Consider the following 10,285-nt stretch of genomic DNA (forward strand, 5'->3'; position numbering starts at 1 on the left):
GGGGGGGGGGGGAGTTAATGGGATTAGGCCTGCCTTGGGATGTGGGGTGTAATGTTTGAGGATATGACCAGCTGAAGGGAGTCTGGTTGGTCCTCTCAAGTACATTTATCTCTGTGTATGGCAGTAACGAAATGAAACTCTCCAAGTATAGTGACCCGATGTGATCTTGGTGACCGAGTTGCGTCTGCAGTGTGTGAGTATTGTATGGATGACTGACCAGGTGTGGAGAGTTGTTGTGATGATTCGGTATTGGGAACTTAGACCGAGGTTACGAGTTCAGGTGGTGACCGGGAAGGTACAGAAGGGGTATTTGAATGGGAAGCTGATTTAACCAGAGAAAGTAGGTTAATATGTTAATTATAATCAGCATATATTTATGTAATTATATTGGAAGAACACGACGCCCTTTGATCACCTTCCATATGTTCTGTCATTGAGTTCCAGTATAAACCTGGAGGTACGTTGAGGCGTACCAGATGAGGAGAATTACCTGGTGGAAGTAACTGTTTAAGTTAAGGAGTTATAGTTGTGTAATTCTTGTGGACGGAATGCACCTGGGTTAAGCGATCACGACAATCATGAGTGTGTTTGTACTGGTTGTCGTAGCTGATAATGTTTGTACTGGTTGTCGTAGCTGATAATGTTTGTACTGGTTGTCGTAGCTGATAATGTTTGTACTGGCTGTCGTAGCTGATAATGTTTGTACTGGCTGTCGTAGCTGATAATGTTTGTACTGGTTGTCGTAGCTGATAATGTTTGTACTGGTTGTCGTAGCTGATAATGTTTGTACTGGCTGTCGTAGCTGATAATGTTTGTACTGGTTGTCGTAGCTGATAATGTTTGTACTGGTTGTCGTAGCTGATAATGTTTGTACTGGCTGTCGTCGCTGATAATGTTTGTACTGGCTGTCGTCGCTGATAATGTTTGTACTGGCTGTCGTCGCTGATAATGTTTGTACTGGCTGTCGTCGCTGATAATGTTTGTACTGGCTGTCGTCGCTGATAATGTTTGTACTGGTTGTCGTAGCTGATAATGTTTGTACTGGCTGTCGTCGCTGATAATGTTTGTACTGGCTGTCGTCGCTGATAATGTTTGTACTGGCTGTCGTCGCTGATAATGTTTGTACTGGCTGTCGTCGCTGATAATGTTTGTACTGGCTGTCGTCGTTGATAATGTTTGTACCGGGTGTCGTCGCTGATAATGTTTGTACTGGCTGTCGTCGCTGATAATGTTTGTACTGGCTGTCGTCGCTGATAATGTTTGTACTGGCTGTCGTCGCTGATAATGTTTGTACTGGCTGTCGTAGCTGATAATGTTTGTACTGGCTGTCGTCGCTGATAATGTTTGTACTGGCTGTCGTCGCTGATAATGTTTGTACTGGTTGTCGTCGCTGATAATGTTTGTACTGGCTGTCGTCGCTGATAATGTTTGTACTGGCTGTCGTCGCTGATAATGTTTGTACTGGCTGTCGTCGCTGATAATGTTTGTACTGGTTGTCGTCGCTGATAATGTTTGTACTGGCTGTCGTCGCTGATAATGTTTGTACGGGTTGTCGTCGCTGATAATGTTTGTACTGGCTGTCGTCGCTGATAATGTTTGTACTGGTTGTCGTCGCTGATAATGTTTATACTGGTTGTCGTCGCTGATAATGAGTGTTTGTACTAGTTGTCGTCGCTAATAATGAGTGTTTGTACTGGTTGTCGTCGCTGATAATGAGTGTTTATACTGGTTGTCGTCACTGATAATGAGTGTTTGTACTAGTTGTCGTCGCTGATAATGAGTGTTTGTACTGGTTGTCGTCGCTGATAATGAGTGTTTGTACTGGTTGTCGTCGCTGATAATGAGTGTACTGGTTGTCGTCGCTGATAATGAGTGTTTGTACTGGTTGTCGTCGCTGATAATGAGTGTACTGGTTGTCGTCGCTGATAATGAGTGTTTGTACTGGTTGTCGTCGCTGATAATGAGTGTTTGTACTGGTTGTCATCGCTGATAATGAGTGTTTGTACTGGTTGTCGTCGCTGATAATGAGTGTTTGTACTGGTTGTCGTCGCTGATAATGAGTGTTTGTACTGGTTGTCGTCGCTGATAATGAGTGTTTGTACTGGTTGTCGTCGCTGATAATGAGTGTTTGTACTGGTTGTCGTCGCTGATAATGAGTGTTTGTACTGGTTGTCGTCGCTGATAATGAGTGTTTGTACTGGTTGTCGTCGCTGATAATGAGTGTTTGTACTGGTTGTCGTCGCTGATAATGAGTGTTTGTACTGGTTGTCGTCGCTGATAATGAGTGTTTGTACTGGTTGTCGTCGCTGATAATGAGTGTTTGTACTGGTTGTCGTCGCTGATAATGAGTGTTTGTACTGGTTGTCGTCGCTGATAATGAGTGTTTGTACTGGTTGTCGTCGCTGATAATGAGTGTTTGTACTGGTTGTCGTCGCTGATAATGAGTGTTTGTACTGGTTGTCGTCGCTGATAATGAGTGTTTGTACTGGTTGTCGTCGCTGATAATGAGTGTTTGTACTGGTTGTCGTCGCTGATAATGAGTGTTTGTACTGGTTGTCGTCGCTGATAATGAGTGTTTGTACTGGTTGTCGTCGCTGATAATGAGTGTTTGTACTGGTTGTCGTCGCTGATAATGAGTGTTTGTACTGGTTGTCGTCGCTGATAATGAGTGTTTGTACTGGTTGTCGTCGCTGATAATGAGTGTTTGTACTGGTTGTCGTCGCTGATAATGAGTGTTTGTACTGGTTGTCGTCGCTGATAATGAGTGTTTGTACTGGTTGTCGTCGCTGATAATGAGTGTTTGTACTGGTTGTCGTCGCTGATAATGAGTGTTTGTACTGGTTGTCGTCGCTGATAATGAGTGTTTGTACTGGTTGTCGTCGCTGATAATGAGTGTTTGTACTGGTTGTCGTCGCTGATAATGAGTGTTTGTACTGGTTGTCGTCGCTGATAATGAGTGTTTGTACTGGTTGTCGTCGCTGATAATGAGTGTTTGTACTGGTTGTCGTCGCTGATAATGAGTGTTTGTACTGGTTGTCGTCGCTGATAATGAGTGTTTGTACTGGTTGTCGTCGCTGATAATGAGTGTTTGTACTGGTTGTCGTCGCTGATAATGAGTGTTTGTACTGGTTGTCGTCGCTGATAATGAGTGTTTGTACTGGTTGTCGTCGCTGATAATGAGTGTTTGTACTGGTTGTCGTCGCTGATAATGAGTGTTTGTACTGGTTGTCGTCGCTGATAATGAGTGTTTGTACTGGTTGTCGTCGCTGATAATGAGTGTTTGTACTGGTTGTCGTCGCTGATAATGAGTGTTTGTACTGGTTGTCGTCGCTGATAATGAGTGTTTGTACTGGTTGTCGTCGCTGATAATGAGTGTTTGTACTGGTTGTCGTCGCTGATAATGAGTGTTTGTACTGGTTGTCGTCGCTGATAATGAGTGTTTGTACTGGTTGTCGTCGCTGATAATGAGTGTTTGTACTGGTTGTCGTCGCTGATAATGAGTGTTTGTACTGGTTGTCGTCGCTGATAATGAGTGTTTGTACTGGTTGTCGTCGCTGATAATGAGTGTTTGTACTGGTTGTCGTCGCTGATAATGAGTGTTTGTACTGGTTGTCGTCGCTGATAATGAGTGTTTGTACTGGTTGTCGTCGCTGATAATGAGTGTTTGTACTGGTTGTCGTCGCTGATAATGAGTGTTTGTACTGGTTGTCGTCGCTGATAATGAGTGTTTGTACTGGTTGTCGTCGCTGATAATGAGTGTTTGTACTGGTTGTCGTCGCTGATAATGAGTGTTTGTACTGGTTGTCGTCGCTGATAATGAGTGTTTGTACTGGTTGTCGTCGCTGATAATGAGTGTTTGTACTGGTTGTCGTCGCTGATAATGAGTGTTTGTACTGGTTGTCGTCGCTGATAATGAGTGTTTGTACTGGTTGTCGTCGCTGATAATGAGTGTTTGTACTGGTTGTCGTCGCTGATAATGAGTGTTTGTACTGGTTGTCGTCGCTGATAATGAGTGTTTGTACTGGTTGTCGTCGCTGATAATGAGTGTTTGTACTGGTTGTCGTCGCTGATAATGAGTGTTTGTACTGGTTGTCGTCGCTGATAATGAGTGTTTGTACTGGTTGTCGTCGCTGATAATGAGTGTTTGTACTGGTTGTCGTCGCTGATAATGAGTGTTTGTACTGGTTGTCGTCGCTGATAATGAGTGTTTGTACTGGTTGTCGTCGCTGATAATGAGTGTTTGTACTGGTTGTCGTCGCTGATAATGAGTGTTTGTACTGGTTGTCGTCGCTGATAATGAGTGTTTGTACTGGTTGTCGTCGCTGATAATGAGTGTTTGTACTGGTTGTCGTCGCTGATAATGAGTGTTTGTACTGGTTGTCGTCGCTGATAATGAGTGTTTGTACTGGTTGTCGTCGCTGATAATGAGTGTTTGTACTGGTTGTCGTCGCTGATAATGAGTGTTTGTACTGGTTGTCGTCGCTGATAATGAGTGTTTGTACTGGTTGTCGTCGCTGATAATGAGTGTTTGTACTGGTTGTCGTCGCTGATAATGAGTGTTTGTACTGGTTGTCGTCGCTGATAATGAGTGTTTGTACTGGTTGTCGTCGCTGATAATGAGTGTTTGTACTGGTTGTCGTCGCTGATAATGAGTGTTTGTACTGGTTGTCGTCGCTGATAATGAGTGTTTGTACTGGTTGTCGTCGCTGATAATGAGTGTTTGTACTGGTTGTCGTCGCTGATAATGAGTGTTTGTACTGGTTGTCGTCGCTGATAATGAGTGTTTGTACTGGTTGTCGTCGCTGATAATGAGTGTTTGTACTGGTTGTCGTCGCTGATAATGAGTGTTTGTACTGGTTGTCGTCGCTGATAATGAGTGTTTGTACTGGTTGTCGTCGCTGATAATGAGTGTTTGTACTGGTTGTCGTCGCTGATAATGAGTGTTTGTACTGGTTGTCGTCTCTTATTGTGTGTATGAACATGAATTAGTCTTTGCACATTTGATGCTTGGTTTTCGTTGTTTATGATTGTGGTTGTCTTAGTTGTCGTCTTTGTTTGTTTAGTGTGGTTGTAGTGGTTGTCTTCGTTGTTAGTGTTAGTGTGGTTGTAGTGGTTGTCGTCGTTGTTTGTGTTAGTGTGGTTGTAGTGGTTGTCTTCGTTGTTAGTGTTAGTGTGGTTGTAGTGGTTGTCGTCGTTGTTAGTGTTAGTGTGGTTGTAGTGGTTGTCGTCGTTGTTAGTGTTAGTGTGGTTGTAGTGGTTGTCTTCGTTGTTTGTGTTAGTGTGGTTGTAGTGGTTGTCGTCGTTGTTTGTGTTAGTGTGGTTGTAGTGGTTGTCGTCGTTGTTAGTGTTAGTGTGGTTGTAGTGGTTGTCGTCGTTGTTAGTGTTAGTGTGGTTGTAGTGGTTGTCTTCGTTGTTAGTGTTAGTGTGGTTGTAGTGGTTGTCTTCGTTGTTTGTGTTAGTGTGGTTGTAGTGGTTGTTGTCGTTGTTTGTGTTAGTGTGGTTGTAGTGGTTGTCGTCGTTGTTTGTGTTAGTGTGAATAACTCTCACATGGTTTGTTATGATCCCAAGTAGCTTGAAAAACGAGTCTTTCCCCTGTGAGAGTTATTCTTCAAACCTGACCTCACTGAGGGGTCAAAGAAACATAGGCATGTGGATGTATATTAAGTACTTAGCAAAGGTTAATGAAGAGTTTATAAGCTTGGACAGTGGATAAATATGTACATAAATGATTTGACATGTGGTGTCCATATGTTGGGAGGAAGGTATGAGGCTCACGGCAGGGGTCTTGACCTCACTCGAGCAGTGGAAGTCGTGGGAGCAGGATGCATTGTCTTTAGGCTCCTAGCAGTAAGGGAAGAATATCTAATTTCGTGCTCCATCAAGAGGAGAAACTAACCAGGCGTTCGTGTATAAAGCCTGGGGACGACTTAGTGCTCGAGTCAAGAATGAGAGGAGCCTTGTGAAGCAGTTTAATAGCGATTTTGGTGAGCGAAGGAGATCGCCAACGTCGAGGGTCGCAACTGGACGCACCTGCACCCAACAAATTCTGTGGTAAGTCTATTTAATCAGTTGCTAGCGATTGCTTGTAATTGATCGTGTGCCCAGCGATCATAACAAGTGATTATGAATACATTAGGCATATTTTATTAAGGCAGAGAGATAAGTAAAGAAATAACAGAGTAAAGAGGAGGCAACCAGCTGAGACGGCGGCGACTCGTCTACCCTCTCCCGGCGCTCATGGGTGACCAAGGGAGCATAGCTCCTGGCGGCGGGCCGCCCAGTGGGAGACGGAGTGTGGCCTCGCCCAAACGTGGGGGAATCCCCCCTCACGGCGTGCGGGAATTTAAAGAGGTGTCGAATGCAGACACTTATTGTGTGTGAATATATTTTAGTTATATGATAGTAGGGAAACATTTTTATTGGCATGTAAATGGGAATTGCAGGTTTGTATGGAGAAGGAGTTGATGATACTGAACTTGAATACTAAACTAGCTGTGTGAAGCAACAGGAAGTGGTGTTGCACGTGTCTGTGGAGTCAGTGGTGAAGCATCGCTGGTGTTCAAGGGAAACTTCATGGTGAAGCAGTCTGGGAGAGCTGCAGAAGACTCTTATTGACGGTTCTGGAAGAACTTAGAGATATTCAGGGTAGTGAGCCTCTAGATGCCGAGCGGAGGTTCATGGTGGTTGTTTATAGAGTGCTGGGAGAGTGCTTGAATGTCATTGGCGTGAAAGGTGGGTGATTGACCATTTTTGTGTTGAGGAATATTTATGTTGGTGTTTTTGGGGGTTACAGCCATGGGCTGAGTTACATATACATATATATTCTAGCGCTGTGTCATATTGTTATTAAGAGATTTAGTCCACTAGGTGAGGGTGGTTAAATAAGTGGCGAGCCAGGAGTTGGGTTACCACTTGGTATAGACGGCTGGTGAAGCCATGATGGTACTGGATTGCAACCTGGTTATAGTAACATAAAGTGTTGAGGTTAATATAATGACTTATATATAAGTGTGTTGTATATGTTCTTTGTTTTACTAAATGTGCATAGTTTACAGGTGTTTACCCATGTCCTAGTGAGGCTTCCCAGAAAGCAGAAGAGAGAGAGAAAGAGAGAGAGAGAAAGGACCACAGCTGTGGACAGGGTGGTAAGGAATACTGATTCAGAAAAGGGGGATTGAGGAGATCATTCCGAATAAGGAGACAGTGGGGAGTCAAGGTGGCTCGAGTAGGGTGTGTGCACAGGACAATGAGGCCAGTGTTGCAGCTGCACCCCCTTAAATGGGTAATGCTGAACCCCTCTCCAAGATCAAGAGGCGTACAGTGTGATCTCCTGGCCAACCTACATGCACTCTAGAGTTAATTGTTGGTCGGCCGGCGGTAGTGGGAGTGTGGCTGACCAAGTCAGTTGTCTGTTCCGGCAGAGAGTGGTTGGGGAACGTGGTCCACCTGAACACGAGGAACGGTCTGGTGCAGTATGTTGTTGTTGTTAAAGATTTGCTACCTGGAACAAAAAGTTCCAAGTAACACGGGCTATGGTGATCCCGTAATATAGCCAGAGAGCATTGGAGGTTTAGGCTCTATTAGCCCCCCCCCCTCAGGAAGTCTGGGACTGGACAGGTTGTAGTGGTTGTCGTCGTGGTTTGTGTGTGGATGGTTGCATTGGTTATCGTCAGTATGTGTACTCACCTAGTTTGGCTTGCTGGGGTTGAACTCCGGCTCTTTGGTTTCGCCTCTCAACTGTCAATCATCTGATGTACAGGTTCCTGAGCCTACTCGGTTCTATCATATCTACACTTGAAACTGTGTATGGAGTCAGCCTCCACCACATCACTGCCTAATGCATTCAATCTGTTAACTACTCTGATACTGAAAAAGTTCTTTCTAAAGTCCTTGTGGCTCATTTGGGTACTCAGTTTCCACCTGTGTCCCCTTGTTCGCGTACCACCCGTGTTAAACAGTTTATCTTTATCTACCCTGTCAATTCCTCTGAGAATTTTGTAGGTAGTGATCATATCTCCCCTTACTCTTCTGTCTTCCAGTGTCGTGAGGTGCATTTCCCGCAGCCTTTCCTCGTAACTTATGCCTCTTAGTTCTGGGACTAGCCTAGTGGCATACCTCTGAACTTTTTTCAAGTTTCGCCTTGTGCTTGACAAGGTATGGGCTCCATGCAGGGGGCCGCATACTCCAGAATTGGTCTTACATATGTGGTATATAAGGTTCTGAATGATTCCTTACACAGGTTCCTGAAGGAAGTTCTGATGTTAGCCAGCCTCACATACGCTGCAGATGTTATTCTTTTGATGTGGGCTTCAGGAGACAGGTTTGGTGTGATATCAACTCCCAGATATTTCTCTCTGTCTGTTTCATAAAGGACTTCCTTCCCCATTCGATATCCTGTATCTAGCATCCTGTTTCCACTGCCTAGTTTCATTATCTTACATTTACTCGGGTTGAACCTTAATTGCCATTTGTTGGATAATTCATTCAGTCTATCTAGGTCATCTTGTAGCCTTCTTCTGTAGCCTAGAGACAATCTGTCTCTTGTCATGTCATACTATCTTCCTCCGTCTTAATCGTCCTTATAATTTTTGCATCATCAGCAAACAATGAGAGAAATGATTCTATACCATCTGGAAGATCATTTACATATATAAAAAACAGTATGAATCCCAGGACTGAACCCTGCGGGACTCCATTGGTGACGTCTCGTCAATTCTACAGTCTCCGTGGTGTAGTGGCAAGACACTCGCCTGGCGTTCCGTGAGCGCTTTGTCATGGGTTCGTATCCTGGCCGGGAAGGGTTTACTGGGCGCAAATCCTTAACTGTAGCCTCTGTTTAACGACACAGTAAAATGTGTACTTGGTTGTAACAACGATTCTTCGCGGCGGGGATCGTATTCCAGTTACCTACCCGAAACGCTACGCGTACTAGTGGCTGTACAAGAATGTAACAACTCTTGTATATATCTCAAAAAAAAAAAAAATAATAATCTCAGACCTCGCCCTCACTGTGACTCGCTGTGATCGTTTCCCCTCATCCTTGTGGGTTCTCTGACATGTTGGCTTAAAAATTTCTTGTTGCCACCTCCAGTAGTTTTGCTCTCCATGTTTCCTCTCCTGCATGCGGATCCTTGTTCTCCCAGTCTATCCTTCCGTGATTGAAGTCACCTATCATGAGCAGATGGGATCTGCTCATGCTCATGATCTACAGACAGCAGAGGCTGCCCTCTCTTTATATTGTTAACTGTCATGTTGTTTCTGCCATACTCTTGCCTGGGTCTTTTGTCATTTGGTGGAGGATTATATATCACTGCTACTACTACTCTTGGTCCTCCCATCGTCATGGTGCTTGTTATGTAGTCTCTAAACCCTTCACAGTTTGGGATAACCATCTCCTTGAAACTCCATTCCTTTCTCATGAGTAGGGCTACTTCACCTCCTCCCCTACCCTCCGTCTCTTTCCTTATTACAGTGTATTCCTGGGGGAACACCGCATTTGTTATGATTCCTGAGAGTTTTGTTTCTGTGAGTCCAATTACATCTGGATTTACTTCTTGTGCTCTTTCCATAAGTTCACTTGCCTTGCTTGTAATCCCATCAATGTTTGAGTACATCACCTTCAAGCTAAATCTTTTCTGTCAATCCTCAGTTTCTGTTGATTACACTGGAGTCGGTAAACATGGAGGGTCTGGGATGGGGAGAAGGAAAGGGTTGGCCCTGGGTTGTGAGGGAGGGTGAGGGGGACCTGGGTTGTGTGGAGGGCCTTGGAGGATCTGGTTTGGAGAGGGTAGGGTCATAGGGAGGGCATGGAGAGGTAGGGGAGGAGGACGGGCTTGGGGGGGGGGGGGAGAAAGGAGGGCTTGGGGGGGTGGAGAGGGAAAAAGGGGGGGGGGACTTTAGAGGAAGGGGTAGAAAGGAGGGATTGTGGGGGCAGGAGAGGAGGAAGGGCTTGGGGGGGAGGGGTGAGGGAGAAAGCAGGGCTTAGTAGGGTGGGGGAGAAGGGAGGGCTTAGGGTGGTGGGGGAGCATAGGGGCTGGGGCAGGTAGGGCTTCTAATGGGTGGGAGGTGGATGTGATCCTCCTCCCACTGGTTCTGTTGAACTACCTGTGGAGGGTTCCCCACTCCCTTCTGGGGTCGAAGGGTTCTGGGCTGTGGTTCCCTGATTCCTGTCTCACTCTTTGTGCTCCTTCCTCGCTGCTGCTGCCCTCAATCTCTCCTCCCTGGTCATATTCCCCTGCAGGAATACCTTCTTGAACTTCTGTACAATGAATAGGCTGATCTGCTT

General features: G+C 45.2%; 2 protein-coding genes across 2 annotated transcripts in view; both read right to left on the bottom strand.

Moving 5' to 3' along the window:
• Positions 1–576: 576 nt before the first annotated feature.
• LOC138363626 (rac guanine nucleotide exchange factor JJ-like) lies at positions 577–1,984 on the bottom strand. The gene is made up of 2 exons (XM_069322996.1): positions 1,791–1,984; positions 577–1,642 (listed from the first exon to the last, which is right to left on the bottom strand). The coding sequence occupies exons 1-2, from the start codon at positions 1,982–1,984 to the stop codon at positions 577–579; spliced, it is 1,260 nt and encodes a 419-aa protein (XP_069179097.1).
• The window catches only part of LOC138363635 (putative uncharacterized protein DDB_G0282133), an 8,464-nt gene continuing 159 nt past the window's right edge, over positions 1,981–10,285 (bottom strand). Inside the window, exons 1-2 of the mRNA XM_069323007.1 lie at positions 10,247–10,285; positions 1,981–5,592 (exon numbers count right to left, since the gene is read on the bottom strand). The exon at positions 10,247–10,285 is cut by the window's right edge and continues 159 nt beyond it. Of these exons, the coding sequence (XP_069179108.1) occupies positions 1,981–5,592; positions 10,247–10,285 (3,651 nt within the window). The remainder of the gene's footprint in view (positions 5,593–10,246) is intronic.

This window comes from Procambarus clarkii, chromosome 1 (assembly GCF_040958095.1).
Source record: "Procambarus clarkii isolate CNS0578487 chromosome 1, FALCON_Pclarkii_2.0, whole genome shotgun sequence".
Lineage (NCBI taxonomy): Eukaryota > Metazoa > Arthropoda > Malacostraca > Decapoda > Cambaridae > Procambarus > Procambarus clarkii.

Excerpts from the sequence above, each read along its gene's own strand:
- LOC138363626 (XM_069322996.1), bottom strand. The coding sequence starts at position 1,984 with ATGACAACCAGTACAAACACTCATTATCAGCGACGACAACCAGTACAA. Across the intron at positions 1,643-1,790 it reads ATTATCAGCGACGACAACCA|CGACGACAACCAGTATAAAC; the intron begins GTACAAACACTC and ends ACTCATTATCAG.